The following is an 18,921-nucleotide window of genomic DNA, read 5'->3' as shown; positions in this document are numbered from 1 at the left end:
CGGTGCCTGCACCAACTCCCAGCCGGCAAAGCCAGCCTCCAGTGTGACCTGCGACCGCAACGGCGCACAGCAGCGCGGTTCACACAGAGCTGCTGCCTGCAGCCTGTGGTGAAAGGGACGTTCGCGCACTGAGGTGTGGGCGCCACCCTGGCTCACACCTGAGTCAGCTTGACTTTGCGGCCTAGCGGACACTCACTGTACATCTGCTTTAACCGTTGAAGAAAAGGCCACAGTGATCAGAAGCAGAGAGTGTCCACACGAAAATCACATGAAATGCCTCCCTCCCCGGGAGGCCAGGGCTGCTCCTCCTGCCGCGATAAGCCTCCCTTCCCAGGAGCCAAGGCCACGCCGACTCTGTGCGTGCTTGTCTGTCCCGTGGGAACCCTGAAGGAGTGTGTGTGTCCCTGACCCGTCTGATGTTCCCTGTTCTGACGAGATACAAAACTGTGCTGAAAACCCTGCTTCCTGGAGCAGTCTTCTGTGCTATAGTCTTTAGTTTCACTCACGTAAAACTCTTCTCCGTCCATATTATAGATTGTTTATTGATTATTTTCGTCAACACGTGAGTGACGCAGTCAAGTTGGGCATGATTTCTGCTCACACAATGATGCCCAATTTTGTTTTCTGTGGTTGGGGAGGAGTTCCAGCCGAATATTAAAAAGTGTGTGGGGCTTCCCTGGTGGCGCAGTGGTTAAGAATCCGCCTGCCAATGCAGGGGACATGGGTTCGAGCCCTGGTCCGGGAAGATCCCACATGCCGCGGAGCAACTAAGCCCACGTGCCACAACTACTGAAGCCTGCACGCCACTACTACAGAGCCCACGCACCCGAACTACTGAGTCTGCGAGCCACAACTACTGAGCCCACGTGCCACAACTACTGAAGCCCGCACACCTAGAGCCCGTGTTCCGCAATGAGAGAAGCCACCGCAATGAGAAGCCTGCACACCGCAATTAAGAGGAGACCCCGCTCGCCGCAACCAGAGAAAGGCCATGTGCATAGCAGCGAAGACCCAATGCAGCCAAAAATAAATAAATAAAATAAATCTTAAACAATAAATTAACACAAAAATAAGAATAAAAAGTGTGTGGAAAAGTATTTGCCTCCCTCTCTCCTACCATTGAGCCTCACTACAGTATATCTGCTGACACCGAGCCTTCTGCAATTCAAAACTGTCACTCATCCAGCTCAGTTTGGGAAATGTGTATAATATTAACTTTCTGAGTTTTGTGTAACCCTCTACTGACAGAAGCGAGCTCACAAGAATCTCGAGTAATCCTCTTTTCTGCTTATGAGAATATGCCAACAGGAGGGTAAGGCACATAACCTTGGCTTTCCAGTTATAGTTCTGCCTCACATACAAGGACCGGGGTCCTAATAAAATACGAAATTGTGTCCCACGTATTGTACTTACAAAAAGAAAACTGTTTACTTTTTTTTACCAGGGTCCTAGAGTTTCAGTAAGAGCAAAATAAGAGGGGTCGGGGGGACACTCCTCAGTTAAACAATAAAACCAGATGCCCCGAGGTCCTCACACCTGAGAGGCAGGTAGGCTGGGGTCCACCATGATCCCCCTGCACCTGTTCTGGGAGATGCCGCACAGCCAGGCTCCATTTCCAGGTGCCTTCCACGCAAAGGTAGCCCTGGGACAAGTGCTCACGCATCCCAGAGGCCTTAGGGAGTAGGATGGAGGGCATGGGATCTCAGGTCCCTGCGGGGAGAGCAGTGGGGGGACCAGACATGCCACTTGGCACCAAGAACATAAGCAGAAGGCACAAGTCTCAGGGTTCCTGGGCTGTGGCAGTTCACGTAAACCAGCCAACAGCCAAGCATCTAAACAGTCGCTGACATGTGTCTTAAAGGGTTTATTTCTCTAGCTTGCAGGTTAAAGATGAAAAGGTCATAAAAACCAGGATCCACAAAAATACTCTCAGGGATAAGAATAAATTAGCACTGAAACTTTGTCTCCAATATCAAAGGGGATGAGCAAAATACAGTGTAAAACCAACTCCCCCGAAATAACCAACTGCACCAGAGAAATGGGGTAACCTGCTGCCACGGACGTCAACCCCCAGCTGCCTGGAGCCAACAGGACCCAGAAGGCGTGGGATCCACCCCGCCCCCACCCCACAGTAGCCACAGCGCCCAGGACAGGACGCTGCAAGCGCAAAGTCACAGCCCCGAGGCAGCAGAAGAGCTGTGCGTCCCTTCTTCTTCCCGAGGAGCTGCAGAGACGCCTGCTCACAGAAAGGCAGGCCTGGGAGTGGGGGACACCCCGGGCAGCCAGACCCTGGCACCCACAGCTCCGTCCCCAACGTAAGGAGAGAGGACGCCTCTAGGACTAGGCAAGGGACGTCTTGCACAGCCCGGAAGGAAGCGGTCAAACCAAACAAAAGACCCACAAGCGGGAGGTGGGCGTCAAAGGTCACCAGAGCCACCTATGAGCACTCCCGACGGCCAAAGCTGGGACAGTGTGAGGCCAGTGCCTAAAGGGGCAGACGCTCCCTGGGATGTAGCGCGGGACTTCTGCTCCCTGAGCGGGGCTGGCGCAGGGGCCGGGGAGGACAGCGCCTGCGCAGAGGTCAGGCCTGACGCCACTCAGCCCCGTGACCCGCCTCCACGCCACACAGACAGGCCACGCCGTGCTGCACCCCAGCGGAGGCGGTGGGAGGCCTTCACCTCTGTGACCGTCCTCCCCAAGCCACCAGGGGCACCCCACGAGACACCTGACCAGCACCCCCAAAAGCCATGCAGACAAGGGGCTGAGTAAGTGCCACAGGCCGGGAGCCTGAGGAGACTCAGTAACTGAATGTCACGCGGACCTACAGTGAAGAGAGAATATTATACAAATAAACTCCAGAGTTTCAACAAACAGGAAACCTCCTGAGGGACACAAATCAAACAACACCGCCTCGAGAAGTTCCACGTTTATTAAAGTTCTGCATTTATTAAGGAGATGGAATTCATAATTAAAACCTAGGCCAGATGTCTTCACTGGCAAACTCTACCAGATAGTTAAGGAAGAAATGAAACTAATCCTATAGAAACACTTTCAGAAAACAGACGATGGGGCTTCCCTGATGGCACAGTGGTTAAGAATCCGCCTCCAATGCAGGGGACACAGGTTCGAGCCCTGGTCCTGGAAGATCCCACATGCCTCAGAGCAACTAAGCCTGTGTGCCACAACTACTGAGCCTGCGCTCTAGAGCCTGTGAGCCACAACTACTGAGCCCACGTACCACAACTACCGAAGCCCGCGCGCCTAGAGCCCGTGCTCCGCCACAAGAGAAGCCACCGCAGTGAGAAGCCCGTGCACCACAATGAAGAGGAGCCCCCGCTCGCCGCAACTAGAGAAAGCCCGCGCGCAGCAACAAAGACCCAACGCAACCAAAAATAAATAAATTCATTCATTCATTCATTCATTACTTCTTTTAAAAAAACGGACAATGAGCTCACCTTCCGTGGCGAGCATTATCCTGATAACAAAACAGATAAAGACACGTCAAGAAAGAAAACTACAGACTATTACAATCCACGAACAGAGATGCAAAAATCCATAACCAGATATTAGCCACCACTCCAAACACATAAAAAGGGTACTACCCTACGATCAAGTCAGGCTTATTACGACAGAAATGCAAGGCTGCTTTAGGATCCAAAATCAATCGGTATAATTCACCATAGCAACAGAATCAAGGAGGAAAACCAAATGTCATCTCAAGTAGGTACATAAAAAGCATGTAAACATTCAACGCCTGCTCAGGACAAAAACTCTCACAAAATAAGGAATCTAAGGGAAATTCTTCAGCCGGATAAAGAGCCGCTATGAAAAATGTGCACAGCTAGCATCACACTTAATGGTGGCACGCTGGACGCTTTCACTCCAAGACCAGAAACAAGGTAAAAATATTTTTTAAAAAGTATACACTGAAATGGAGATCCTGGCCAGTGCAGCAAACTAAGAAAAGGTACAGAACTTTGATAGGAAGTAAAACTTTTTTAAAACCCTACTGAGAAGCTACTGAAACAAGTGGATTTCGAAATAATTCTGGATAAAGGTCAGCGGAGAAAAGTCTACTGTATTTCTATATACTGCCAATGAACACGCAGAAGGTAAAACTTAAAACACAATAGCATGTATCAGAGCATCTAAAAGTATGAAGTACTTAGAGATAAATTTAACAAATGCATGTAAGAGCTTTACAATGAAAACTATACGACACTGCTGAGAGGGATTAAAGATCTGCGAATACGGAGAGGTGTACCTTGTGCGTGGACCAGAAGACTCAATGGTGTTAGGATGGCAGTTCTCTCCAAATTGTCTTCAGATTCAACACAACCCCAGTCATGAGGCATGAGCTATCCTAAAACTAGAGAAGTACTCCAAACCATGAGAATGTGCATGGCCTATTAAAACTTCTGACTATATCTGCTTTGGTTATTAGACTGTATCTCTAATCTGTAGTCATGAGGTTAACAATCCCCTAAATTGTACGTATGTAAACTGTATGTTTTCTTTGATCGGTAGCCCTGACACGTACAGGGTATCAGGATTAGGCCACCAGAAGTGTGCAGCCGTGAAAGGTAACCCACACCAGTCAGGAAAAGAAGTCATACGTACACAAAATTAAATGGAAATCGCAAAATGCAAAATTCGATAAGGAAAGGATGAAACAAATCCCTCACGGCTAAAACCAAACCATTTCTTCACAATTCAAACAACCCTATCTTGTCACAGTCCAAAGCCTATGAAATGCTGTACTTTCTTTCGACCTTAAACTCTGAACGATATGACTACCCGGAGACGCTGGGGCTGCACTGCCAGAACCGAGACGCCCAGGAGGAGGCCCCTCTCTACCCAGGAGCCATGAGGGCTCAAAAAACCAGAACAGCCTTTCCATAAACATCCATCGACGTTTTTATTTTTTTAAAAAGACCCTCTGGGAAATAAAACAAAGAATCAGCAATCAGCGTATTAGAGGGAATTTAAATAATTTAAATAACTTTTTGATCAAATAGTTCAGTTCTCTGTGGGTGAATAACCAGCTTAGAGGAAAAGAAAGAAGAAAACTTTCCCCTTACACGTAAACTTTCATCTTACATGACACATCTCTCTGAAAGAAAAACTTTAAAAGAAATCACTTTTTTTTTTGTTTCAGTTTTGAGTATTAAAAGAAGACTCTCGAGACTTCCCTGGTGGTCCAGTGGGTAAGACCCCACGCTCCCAATGCAGGGGGCCCGGGTTCGATGCCTGGTCGGGGAACTAGATCCCACATGCATGTCACAACTAAGAGTCCGCATGCCGCAACTAAGAATCCACATGCCGCAACGAAGAAGCCCGCATGCCACAACTAAGAAGCCCACAGGCTGCAACTAAGAGTCCTCGTGCCGCAACTAAAAGATCCCACATGCCTCAACGAAGACCCGTGTGCTGCAACTAAGACCCGGCGCAGCTGAAATAAATAAATAAATATTAAGGGGGGAAGAAGCCTCTGATTCATTACAATTGTTTTAAAATTGTAGGAACACACTAAAGCTTTAAAAGAAATGTTTAAACTTTTAAAGCTAAAAATCTGTTATATGTCAATAATATCTCAATAAATAAACCATTTGTACATTAAAAAATAAAGAAAAGAGGGACTTCCCTGGTGGTGCAGTGGTTAAGAATCTGCCTTCCAATGTAGGGGACATGAGTTCGATCCCTGGTTGGGGAACTAAGATCCCACATACTGCAGGGCAACTACTGAGCCGGCATGCTCTAGAGCCCATGCGCCACAACTAGAGAGCCCATGCACCACAACTACTGAGCCCACGCGCTCTGGAGCCCATGTGCCAAAACTAGAGAGACGCCCGCAGGCCACAATGCAGAGCCCGCACGCCACAACTAAGACCAGAAAAATAAATATTTATATATACGTGTTTATATATATATATATATATATATATATATACGTATATATAAAACAAAAAAAAGAATAAAAATCAATTGTTTTAAAAGAAACACAAGCATTTCTCCAGCTAATCAGTATGTTCAGTTCATGAAAACAAACAAACCTGAACCAGCTGGCTTGGAGTCACTCTCAGTAAGTCTGGCTCCACAGGACCCCGCTGGGCAGCAGGGACAGGTCCCTGGGTTCCCACACTGCACATGGGCACTCGCACTGGCCTCCCAGAGGGCATCTACCAGGACAGCAACCCAGGTGGGCCTGCACCCCAGGCTCAGCTCGGTCCTACCTACTGCCCGTCCTTCAAGCGGCTGTGCCTGGCCTCAAAGCTCAGAAAATGGGGTTTTACATTAATCCATATAAACGTCCCCATCCACACACTTGATCCCATCACACCACACAATTCAATGGAGGCCGCTCCTGAAATGCTCACGGGGGCACGTAAAGGGTGAGCTGCCACGTACTGAGTTGTGCAGCTTGTCACAGAAAGCTTCGGCGCCCGCCCCTTCCAACGCCAGCGCGACACAGCTTTAGGGTTGAAACCTCACATGGCTACACCTAGGTTCACAATGAGGCAAAATCCCAATTTATGGCTCACTCGCAAGGAGGAAAAAAAGCAGTCACCGAAAAGAAGTCAAGTCCATTTTTCCTTTTCCCAAGTAGAACGCCATTGCTGAATGAAACCCCATCCAAGTAAACTTACAAACATGTTTATCACAATGATTAAGCTTTAGCATCAAAGAAAAAGGTTTTCTCTCTTTCCTTCTCTTCCTTTTTCCTGAATTTACTTAAAGGATCTCATTCAGACGTAGAATCTGAAAAATCTGGATCCAAAACGCCAAATAGGGTTGGCAGCAGTCCACTGCCTTCTGTGCTCTGGGAATTCAAGAGAATAAATAAATAATTCTCAGAGCTGAGAGCAAAGTCTAGTCCAGGCCAGTTTTAATTAGAAATAACCCACAGGCGAGTGGATTTCGGTGCATCCCACAGCTGCTGGGCTGCTCTGGGCCAGGTGCGGCCTCTCCGAGTGGAGAGGCCAGTGACGCTGCAGTGGACAACTCCTCACCCACCATCCAGAGGCCTCGTCACAGCCGACAAGCCCCTCAGGGTCGTCCTCGTTTGTCCTGTGAGATGACAGACTTCCCAACAACACTCACAGCCAGTGCCAAGTGGCCTAAGGAATCTTAAGTTATTTTTTAAAGCACGTGATCCGGATATAAAGTAATCTGCGATTTATATGCTTCTAACTGTTATTTTAAGTATCTGAGGTACAAAGTACTTGTAGAAGTACTTTATTACTCGGAATGTTAACCAATTTCTCATTGTTTTCTGGAGACTTCCTTTTCTGTGTTCTACTACCCACACTTAAGATACACATTTCTCATTTACTTATGTGCTTATAAATTAGTCATTTTCTAACTTAAATATACACTTTTTTCATTGATATACTAGGGTTGAATTCTTGAGCTTTACTTCTCCCCAAATTTTCTTGTTAACAGCTTTCAATGACTGGCAGTTTTTATTTCTCATTTTTAGAACGTTCACGGAGGGAAATGCCAGACTTAGTATCTTCTTTGAAAATCATTCATAAACAACCTACTCTAAACTATATCGAAGAAAACAAAGGAGTGACCTTTCCTTCTATTAATCTAACATTAACTTGTGTAAGTAATGGTTTTATTAACGATAGTAATAAATCTGCTGCCAACATACAATCAGTGTATTCTATAATGGGTTGATTTTATGTCACAACACGATCCTTTAAAACCAGAAAAGCTAACTGAGTTGGATTAACTAGATTATACACCTGAGTCTGTATTAGAAAACTTTACTCTGATTTCGCCACTTGTCAATGCACACGGAGGTCTCTCCACGATGACAGCTTCTCCCCAGCGGAGGGAAGCGCTCTGGGGTCCCTGAACAGGAGAGTCGCTAACACGCCCCACGAGCCCCGCCGTCACCGGAATGCTGGAGAGAGAAGGGGCCTCCCTGCAGTCTGGAAGCGCCTTCCCCCAAGCAGCCATCAGTGCCATCCTCAGACGGGACGTGGCCCACGAGTCAGGCCGCGCTCAGCAGCAGGCCGGGCATGGCCATGGCGGGTCCATCACTGGCCTGCAGGAGAGGACAGGGCTGGTGGTCCCTGCAGACCTGCCCTTCTCCCCCATCCTCCTTCTGAAGACGGGCAGACTGGAAACAGCACAACTCTGTGGCTCAGCCCGGTCACCCCATGGTGTCAAACGAGGACAACCTGCCCGCCGAGGCCCGTCCTCCCCGCTGGACCTGACACCCAGGGAAGCCCCAAACGAGCGGCCTCGGGGTCCAAGCACAGCTGCAGCGCCACCTGCAGCCCCGAGGACTCGTCCTCGTCCGCCCGACCTCATGGAACGGCCACAAACCACCGACGGTGCAGTATGAGCGGCACATCCCTGGGTCCTGAAGACGACCTCTTCCCGACACAGGTGACAAAGGGACACGCCACCAGGAGAGCCATCCTTACTCAGGGAAGGAAGCCTGTCTCTCTCTCGCCTCATCTCTTAGAGCAACAGTCCTCGAGGGCGGGGCCCGGGGGCGCACTTGGTTATACCTGAGACCCCACGGGCTTGGCGGGCAGAGCCAAGGAGGCTGCCAGCCTTCAGGGCATGAGACAGCCTTCCCGACAGAAACCTTTCCCACACAGATCCCACAGGTCCCATTCGTGGGCGTGAACAACATGCTTCTAACTCTGAGCCCAGAATCTTACTCCATTCTACACTCACACACAAAGTATTTTTGGATCGTTTCAACGTAAGGCGAATTTTCCCGGAATTTCACTATTGTTTGAGTCTAGAAAAAACTACACTTTGCTTTATGTGAAACTTCATCAAGAACTGCTCATTTTGAAATATTCCACCACCAACTGGTATCTGAGTCCAGGGTGACAGCCCTCCCGGCTGCCAGCTCTGACATGGGAGGTTTGGTCCTATTCACTAACTCCTTATGTAGTTCCCCCAGCCTTTTCCTTATCAAAATATATGTTATTTTATTATACATGACCATCCTTTTATTTCTCCTTACATTATAATTAAGACATTACATTAGTTTTTAAATTATATTTTCTAAACATTGCATTTTAAGATATGAGGGCATTACAAAAAAATTATTCTTTAAAAAAGGCACTGGCTGGGACTTCCCTGGTGGCACAGTGGTTAATACTCTGCACTCCCATCGCAGGGGGCCCAGGTTCGATCCCTGGTCAGGGAACTAGATCCCACATGCATGCCACAACTAAGAGTTTGCATGCCACAACTAAGGAGCCCACCTGCTGCAACTAAGATCCAGTACAACCAAATAAATAAATAAATAAGTAAATGGACAACCAGCTTCTTTAAAAAAAAAAAAAAAAAAAAGGGTACTGGTCCTGGTAGGTCTGAGCCTCACTGCCTGCAGAGAGGACACGCTCCACAAATGTTCCCTGGGAGAAAAGATACGGCTGACCCATCAGGACAAGGTATAAACACAGGGTGAATCACCACGGACCAACAGGCCTTCCCTTTGGGGACAGAGACCCCTGGGGTCCCCCACCCCAGCTGGAGAGCAGCTTTCGGGGCCACGCAGGGTCTCCAACACCCCAGGACACTTCTGAGAGTTAAAGGAGGCCCACACTGCAGGCGTCATCCACGGCTGTCCCAGGCAGACCAGGACAGGCAGCCACCTTGACACGAGGCACATACTTGAGCACCCTCCTCAATCCCACGTGCCCCAGGGCACACGCGGGCGGACCTGCAGACGGGGCATCAGCCTGGCCGTGGCTCCCCCTCCTCTGAGCCCCACCGCCCTCCTCCGTAGACACACGGAAGAGAGGCAGCAGTTGGCCCAGAGAGCCACGACAAGACCCTCGGTAAAAGCCCCGAGCTCTCGCCAAGCGCAAAGACAGGTGTTGCCATCGTCACAGTGAGACTTCCTTGTAGCCCGCCGTGGGCAAGGATAAAAAACACCAGTGGAGGGCTTCCCTGGTGGCGCAGTGGTTGAGAGTCCGCCTGCCAATGCAGGGGACACGGGTTTGTGCCCCGGTCCGCGAAGATCCCACATGCCGCGGAGCGGCTGGGCCCGTGAGCCATGGCCGCTGAGCCTGTGCGTCCGGAACCCGTGCTCCGCAACGGGAGAGACCACAACAGTGAGAGGCCCGCGTACCGCAAAAAAAAAAAAAAAAAAAAAAAAAAAAAAAAAAACACCAGTGGAACTGATGGAAGGAGCCGCCCACGACCTGAGCTTCCGCTCATCTCAGCAGAGCCCCTGACGGTGCCCCGAACCAAGGACAGGCAAACAGGTCAGAGACAGAGACACCCTTCCCATCGGCCCACACTCTCCAGAAGCTCTGATTCAAACGGCACCTGAACTACTACATGTCACTACAGTTAGGCTCTAGATAGAAAAACAAAATACAGGCACAATAAAAACTATAGACAGAATGGAAAGTTTGATATACTCAAATGAAATGTATAAAAAGCTACCTATGGGGCTTCCCTTGTGGCGCAGTGGTTGAGAGTCCGTCTGCCGATGCAGGGGACACGCATTCGTGCCCCGGTCCGGGAAGATCCCACATGCCGCGGAGCGGCTGGGCCCGTGAGCCGTGGCCGCTGAGCCTGCGCGTCCGGAGCCTGTGCTCCGCAACGGGAGAGGCCACGACAGTCAGAGGCCGGCGTACCGCAAAAAAAACAAAAAACAAAAAAAACAAGCTACCTATGAAGAAAAAATTCTCTCAAGACTAGCCAGATGGAACAGAAAAAAAAGAGAAGAAACGAACGTACAGCTTCAAAGCTCCAGTGGGCCAATTCCAAAGGAGAGATGCACCAGCCTGGCTTATGTCAAAAAGAAACTGTGAGGACGACCCCAGTCGCCCCGCAGAGGCCCCGTGTTTCTTTCCAGTCTGACTAGGATCCCGCCCTGAAAGCACCAAGGGGCATGGGCCCGGGGAGGAGGTCCTTACCATCGCACTTTGTTGCAGGTCTGGGTGGCGCCGAGAGGAGAGCCCGCCACCATGGGCACCTGGATGGGGCTGTGCTGCTTGTTGGTAACCAGATCCAGTTTCTCTTCCAGTGATTTACATGTGGCCTCCAGAGCCTGCAGCTTGGCTTCAATGCTATCCAATCGCAAGCAGATTGTCTGGTTAATGGAATACAGGAATGACTGCAAGTGAAAAAAAGGAAAGCTTCAGGAAGGACATCCTGAACTCCAAGGAGATGATTCCAAGGAACATCAAACAGCTATTTCCCAGACTCAGCTGTATCTATTCCCACAGAACAATCCCCGCACTTCGGCTCTTTAGTTATAAGCCAGAAGCATTTCACCAAACAAGCTCGACCTTGTGCACTCACAATGTGACTACTTAATCGGGCTTGCTCTTCTCTGTGTAGTCGCGATTCTTAGTTACACTTAAGCCCGTATAACACGAGATGTTTAAGTGGACGCTACAACGCAAGTTTCTATTAATCAGTAAACTTACACATAAAACTGGTCAGATTCTACAATGAAAACAGATGACATCCAACATCAAAACGGCCCGGAAACCCGTCTGCTCGTGTTACACTCCCCCGAGCCCCACCCCCAAGGTGAAATGTGGCAATGACTCTCCCGCGCGTGGGAGCAGCACGCCTGCCACCTAGTGGCCACAGAAAGAGCAGCCTCGCCTTCCACTGCTGCCACCCAAGTCCCGCCGACCGCAGGGACGTGTGTGGCTCCAAAGGCAAGGAACGGCTCAGACAAACACCGGACAGGAAGCCCGCCCCCTCCCACGGCGGCTGCTCCAGCCCTGAGTCGGCAGGGGCACAGAGGGAAGCAGGCTGCTGCCCCCGCTGGCCTCACCAGCTGATACTGGGAAACGGGCGTCAGCCCAGAGCAAGCCCCTGGAGCATCCAACCGCCCAGCTCAGCAGTGAGGGGGGCAGGGGGGGCAGCAGCTGAAATAGTGAAGAGTTCGTATTTTACCTTGTCTCTCTCCTTTTCTGCCCTTGACTTCAAAGGGAAAAATGCCCAGAGTGCCAGTCACATCAGCAGGAAGGGGACAGACTGCGGAGAGCAGACGGGCACGGGGGCCATTCGGAGCAGACCGGGACCCCAGCGCACGGCGGCACGGAGGCCGGCCCCTCTGCCCACTGGCCGCGGCTGACCCACTCCGGCGGCCGCTCCCCTTCCTCATGGGAGGTGACCCCACAGCTGAGCCACGTGGCCCATCACACCGTGCGGCTGGAGTCAAGGCCCAGGAGGCGAGGAAAATGGATACTCTTATTCAGTGCTTTGAACAGACTGAGCTGATCTTCTGAGGAAATTAAACACATCTGTCTAACTGCCCGGTCTGAACAGCAGCAAGGGCAGCAGTGTGGTAAATAAAACCCACACACTGTCCCAACAACCTGCTGTGTCTCAAGCAATCACCCCCCTGACAAGTCCCATCGCGGGAGAGCTAACACATACGGGAGAGGACTAAATCCCACACCCTCCGCTGACTCCCCCACAGGAGGACGGGCCGTGGAGGCACGGCAGACCGTGCCAGGGTCATGTGCAGACGCAGCGTGGGCGGCCCATCCCGAGAGTGACATCGAGGCAGCGCCCGAGGCCCACCCTGACCTAAGACGTCGTGACAACCACTAGCCGCTGGCTGAAGTCTTGAGATAAAATCACTGATGACCCCACTATTTTTTATAATTTGAAGACATCAACCATGCGGCTCCCAAATTCCCTAAACACAGTGAAACCTCGTCGTCTTAATTCTGAATTAGAAGTGATTCTGCCCGGAGTTTGGACAGACATCACCGTTAATACACTAGTAACACAACTTCACAAACCAATAAAACAAAGGAAGGCAGAGAACAGTACTTTTAAATAAGTCTTCTATATACAAGGGATATTAACCAAAAATCATCCAAATCTATTCCTTTTAAAGAGCTCTGAGCAACCTAAGTGTCCATCCACAGAAGAATGGATAAAGAAGATGTGGCACGTATATACAATGGAATACTACTCAGCCATAAAAGGAAACCAAATTGAGTTATCTGTAGTGAGGTGGATGGACCTAGAGTCTGTCCCACAGAGTGAAGTCAGTCAGAAAGAGAAAGACAAATACCGTATGCTAACACATATATATGGAATCTAAAAAAAAAAAGGTTCTGATGAACCTAGGGGCAGGACAGGAATAAAGACACAGACATAGAGAATGGACTTGAGGACACAGGGAGGGGGAAGCTGGGGCAAAGTCCGGGAGTGGCATGGACATATATACACCACCGAATGTAAAATGGATAGCTAGTGGGAAGCAGCCACATAGCACAGGGAGATCAGTTCAGTGCTTTGTGACCACCTAGAGGGGTGGGATAGGGAGGGTGGGAGGGAGACACAAGAGGGAGGAGATATGGGGATATATGTATCCATATAGCTGATTCACTCTGTTGTACAACAGAAACTAACACAGCATTGTGAAGCAATTATACTCCAATAAAGATATATTTAAAAATTAAATTAAAGTAACCAATTTAAAGTGAAAAAAATAAAATAAACAGCTCTGGCAATCTGGTGAGCACACTTTTCCTAGCACACGGGTGCCAGGTTCAAGCCGGGGCCCGAGGCCCTGCTCGCCGACCAGGGGACGGGGCTGAGGCGGGGGCGCTTTCACTGCACCTCATCCACATCTGACTGCTGTGCTGTTTACCACACACGCCTCTTTTGTGATAAAATTATAACTGCATTTTATTTTAAGACATAATGTGGGGTTACTGAAGCAGCAGCCCTCTATCCATTAGTAGGAAATAGAAATTTAACTGAATGTGTCTTTAAACCACGCCACGTATCTTTAAGCTCACGCTGCTTCTCCTTGTTAAAAAGATGAGCCAGATGTTTCTAAACACAGCCCTATAGAAGCAGAGGGTATAGGAGAAGTCGCTTTGGTTCTCTGCACTGCTGTCCTAACTTCTCACAGGTGCTGGTGTTTATCTCTGTGGCTCTGCAAACTGCAGACCAAACAAGCAAACCCAAGAACCAGCCATCACCCACGACTGACTCTGTGGTTTCCCAGACCCCATCCAGCAAACTTTAAAATTTAGGTGACTTAAACGATAGGCACAAAAGTGCTTCATCACTAGTAGAAAATATTCGCCACAGGAATTGTGCACTTTCCCTCCGTGCACGCTAGGTCCACGGGTCTACGGAGGAAGAGGCCTCATGTGGCAGCGATCCCAATTAAACCATGTGATTCTTCAAGGGAAAACGTCATGCCTTTATGCATTCGTGGGGGGTTGAACAGTGACTCCCAGAAATGATACGTCTACATCATCACCCCCAGAACCTACAAATGTGGCCTTTCTTGGAAACAGTATCTTTCCAAATGTAATCAAATTAAGATGAGGTCATCCTAGGTTAGGGTGGCCCTAAATCCAATGAGACTGCCCTTATAAGAGACAGAAAAGGAGAGACACAGACAGGGAGGAGAGGCCACGTGAAGACGGAGGCAGATACTAGAGGGAAGCGGCCACGAGGCAAGGGACGCCTGGGGCTCCCAGGAGCTGAAAGAGGCAAGAGGGACCCTCCCCCAGAGCCTCTGCAGGGAACTCAGCCCTGGTGACAAAGTGATTTCAAACTTCTGGCCTCCGGGACTGTGAGAGAGTAAATTTCTATTGTTTTAAGTGCTCCCCGCTCCGCCCCGCACTGTGATAATTCGTTACGGCAGCCCCACATAAGATACAAACAAAAACATACATTCATATTTTTACCTTTATAGAAGGATCCTGGCAATTGATCTCTAGTCGCTGACGTTTCAAAGCTGGTTCATCTTCGTCTGTCACTACATGATTCTCCAGTACAACTGAAAATTAAAGGCAGAGACAAAAAAACTTTAATTCAAAAGGTTTTACAGAGCTGTTTAATATTAAGACAGGAAACAGTTCTGACACCTTAAAAGTGTAGAGGTGTCACCTTGAGGTGACATGAGAAATGGCACAACCGGCTTCACATTTTACTTTTTACAGATGTAACTTAAAATTCTCAGTCAGGCAGAAAACAGGATCTCTCCCTAATCTCAAGAAAAACTGAGATACCGGATACATTTTCTCGCTAATGCGCCACTGAGTTGACCCCAACACCAAGACTGCAGGCTTCTCACTCAATGCTCTATCCGGCTACCCTTTTCTGATAGAATCCAATCGCTAATAATGATTTCTTCCCGACTTTAAAATAAAGTCTTGTCAGCCGGCCACCTCATTCCAAAATCAAAGCCACTCTCTGAATATTACAGTTTCTGAGGTGCTAATCATCAAACTTGTCTCAAACGTAACACGCTAAGTTACAGGGAAAGCTGTTCCCCCGGCCAGTGTGGCTGAAATCAAGGCCTCCCACCAGCACCTTCCAAGGGGTCTTCAGGGCTTCTCCACGGATGAGCAACTCGGCCCAAGTTCAAGGCCGGCACCACATGGTCCCAAGCCCGGTGCCTTTACACCTGTACGTGCCAGGTGATTTGTCGCAAAACTCTAAAATGTAAAGATGCTGAACAGACCTGCGACTCTAACGTGAACCTTTCAGGGGTCCCAGGCGAGACCAGTAAGCTGGTTTCCAGAGCTAAGTTGTCACCCAAAGCTCTACCTCACAGAAACCAGCCACGGGCCAACGATGCCAGAAGCACCCTGCTAACCAGAGGGCCCGGCATAGTACACTGTGTCTCCACACCTCCAACACCTCCATAAAATGTGTGGGAATGAACTGTCATTAAGGTAAAAAAGGAAAAATCCGTGGCTACAAGTGCAAAACACAGGTTCTCAGAACCTTCATCAAAGCCTACCTACTCCCACTGGACGTTGGTAATTAAGAAAGGACTGGGAGGACGGGGAGACTCCGGCAACCGCTAGTCTGATCCTTTTAACTTGCTGAAATCCAGTCCAGAGAGGTTAAGCGACTTGACCAGGGTCACACAGCTGGCTTCCTGTAACTACAGGAAGAAGACTCCAAGCCCTTGGCAGAGCGAAGCACCTCAGGCTGTAAGCAAAGGGCAGCAGAGTAGATGAGGGAGAGGAGACACAGCCCGTGGCGGGGACAGGGGCACACACCTGGGTTCCGGCGCTCACTTTCTACGGGCCGCGGGGCTGCTATTTACTTTCTTCTTGGTCCTTTTTTACTTTGTTTTTTACCATTCTGCGTGCATTACTTTTAAAATTAGACAAAAGAACTCAGTGTTCATTTTAAAGCCATCACGATCACCTGCAATGACAGGCCCGATGAAATTTACAATCGTATGTGTGTGCAGATGGGCAAAGAGACTGCAGCCATGTGGTGAGTGCGTGCAAAGGCACAAGAACCTAAGCATTTTGATTTTAAATGGAAATCAGAAAAAAACGGAAGGACATACATGCCAACAAGTTAAAAGCAGTTCTATCACTAGGATTCTTCTACTTGCTTGACTATACGTTTAAGTTTTACAAAGTTCACATTTTAGAAATGAGGAAAAAAATCATCTCAATCTTAAACCCACTCAGGACAATCGTGGGGGAGGCGGCACAGTGCTTGCCGGCGTTGGGGGAGCCCTCTGGGGCCAGAGATGGCAGGCCTCCTGTCTACGGAGGCCTCAGGAAGCCCTGCACACAGTAGGTGTTCACTACACAGCCACAGCTCTACTTCCCAGTTAGTTAAGGAAGCCACGTGGAACAACACCAGGACCCGAAGTGACTTCTCTAACCCTTCCTTGGACTGTAATCTACAGAGAGAGAAATGGCGAAGTAAACTGTCAGAACGCTGATAGTTCTAAAAACGCTTAACATTTATATAACTGGAACGTTTTTCTTTCACAGCATTGCAGTGTGAGTGTTTTCTAAAGAGACGGTCATCCACCCACCAAAATATGAACAGCTGTTTTTAAAACTGTGATGTACAGTGACAGCGCTGCGTTTTTTCTAGGTCACTGGTTTCTGAGGTGTGGCGCTAAATGAGGTCAAGGCGTCACATTCTCGCTCTAAACAAACGGGGTCACTTTCACAGAGAAAACGGGGGTTAAACAGCTACATTCAGACACCCTGACTTGGCTCAAGGATCTGGCAGGTCTTGATCTTGCCAGTTACCAGGTGACAGTGCCTCTCATAAACAACTCAGAGGCAAAATGACAAAAACTGACTAAAGAATAGCGTTCGTGAAAGGGTGCCCCAATCTCTTTGTGACTGCTTGTTCAATCCCCAGATCACGTGCTACCCACCCTTCCATACATAACTCATTTCCCAGCGAAGCTTTTTCAACTAACAGAGCAAAGAGATCACACAAGATAGACATCGTCATACTTTCTTATGAGATTTCTGAAAATTCTCTTTTCTGTGGGGAAAAAAGTTAGCATTTCAACTCTACTATTCCAGAAGGAATAAGCAGACAACCAAGACGCTATGTGATTTAACTGTGTGTGCTTGTCATTTCAAACTTAACAGAAATATAAAACTTGACGAAAAAAAAAAAAGGAGGACCCTTACTAAGAAATCCTTTTATAAAATAAAGTGCTAACAAAGTATTTCACAGGTGAAGTCATTCAAGATGAAGTTCTTGAAATTTAGAGTTTCCCTTATAACGTGTCTAATATCTAGTTAAGGTTCCAAAGTAGATGGGTGCCTTTAACATGACTAAGGAAAATTACCAGCCCTGGCAAAAGGGCAGGAAAGTCACCTCACAGAATAATCGGATAAAGTGTGTCTTTACCAAAACGCTGAACATACACAGCAGTTCAGCTTCTGGGAACTCACCCTACGAAAGTATTTGCGGCAATACGCAGCGAGGACCTTTGTAGCAGGGTGTACTTAAAAGAAAAACAGTGTTAACGATGTCAACGGCGTCCCCAGGGAAGAGGTGGATGAAGGAGGGAGCAGCGTGCATGGAACACCTCGCAGGTGTCCACGTGCAGGGCAGACTGTCCACAGCAGGGGAAGAGGCCCAGATGTGACCACAGGGGGCCTTAAAGGGGAGTCAGGGGAGCTGGGGGCAGGGCAGGAAGAGGGGCCGAGGCTGGACAGCCACGTGTGGTGCAGAGGTGGGCCGAGGAGAGGCGGAGGGACCACCAGGATGGGCATGGGGCTGACAGAGCTCACACACTCTGGTCCGGGTTTTTCATACAGGGCACGCACCGCTTTTTCTCTTGCTTTACTGAAGGGAGAGGAAACTTATGGAAGCGCTTTGGGGCTTTTACAGACTCGGGGGAGCGCCGGCTCCCTACTTCCCGCGCTCTGTACCTGGGTGGTCGGGACTCAGCTCCTCCACGGCAATCTGCACCACATCCGCCAGGTCCTGTTCTGACATCATCCAGGACGAGAGGAGAGTGGCCGGTCAATGGGCAGGAACCAGACTCACGAGGCACGGGGTTTCTGTCACCTAGAAACAAAAGCCAGGATAGCGGAGAGGGAGATGAAGGAGCCCGACCTTGAAACGCTGGAAACTGCTAGCCACGTTCTGTATCCAAGAGGACACCAGAAGCCTGTGGGTTTTTAAAATATAGGGTTCTTCTTGCCCCAAACCACCAAAAGGTTAGTGTCCTTTGAGAACTGAGAAATGGCCCCCGAACATTTCTCGCTGCCTCTGTCCTTCAGCACCAGACTAGTCCCCACCTCGCCAGTCCATTCCCACACCGCCTCCTAAGTCACCTTCCTAAGACAGCTAGAACGCATCACCCCAAGCCAGACGTCCCTGGGTCCCCTTCTTGCCCACGGAACACGTCCTGTCCCTCGCCTGCCCCTGCCGGCTCTCAGATCCACTAGACACACCACACCCCGGAGAGCACTGAAAACATACCTCCCGAATTTTACCCAAACGGACCCTTCCGCCAAGGCTGTCCCCTCGCCCCATTTCCACTCCTCGCGGCGCCCTCCCCTCAGGCAGGCAGAGAGCGGCAGCTCCTGGGAGGACTGAGCCCAGCACCGGCCCCCTGCCCCAGCCCGGGGCCTGTCCACCACCACCCTGCCGCCGCCGAGATGGCACCACATCTGCAACGCAGTGCGT

At 49.4% G+C, this 18,921-nt stretch overlaps 1 protein-coding gene across 5 annotated transcripts in view; it reads right to left on the bottom strand.

Moving 5' to 3' along the window:
- The window catches only part of BANP (BTG3 associated nuclear protein), a 75,078-nt gene extending 56,780 nt beyond the window's left edge, over positions 1–18,298 (bottom strand). For 3 of the 5 annotated variants that reach the window (XM_065898243.1, XM_065898246.1, XM_065898245.1), the window contains exons 1-3: positions 18,159–18,228; positions 14,682–14,773; positions 10,911–11,110 (exon numbers count right to left, since the gene is read on the bottom strand). In XM_065898243.1, the coding sequence (XP_065754315.1) occupies positions 10,911–11,110; positions 14,682–14,773; positions 18,159–18,228 (362 nt within the window). Of the gene's footprint in view, positions 1–10,910; positions 11,111–14,681; positions 14,774–18,158 lie in introns of all 5 variants that reach the window. The other 2 variants (XM_065898244.1, XM_065898247.1) reach the window with 2 other exon arrangements.
- Between the last annotated feature and the right edge of the window lie 623 nt (positions 18,299–18,921).

This window comes from Phocoena phocoena, chromosome 20 (genome assembly GCF_963924675.1).
Source record: "Phocoena phocoena chromosome 20, mPhoPho1.1, whole genome shotgun sequence".
Lineage (NCBI taxonomy): Eukaryota > Metazoa > Chordata > Mammalia > Artiodactyla > Phocoenidae > Phocoena > Phocoena phocoena.
The sequence above is the reverse complement of the archived record's forward strand: the minus strand, read 5'-3'. Positions and strand labels throughout refer to the sequence as shown.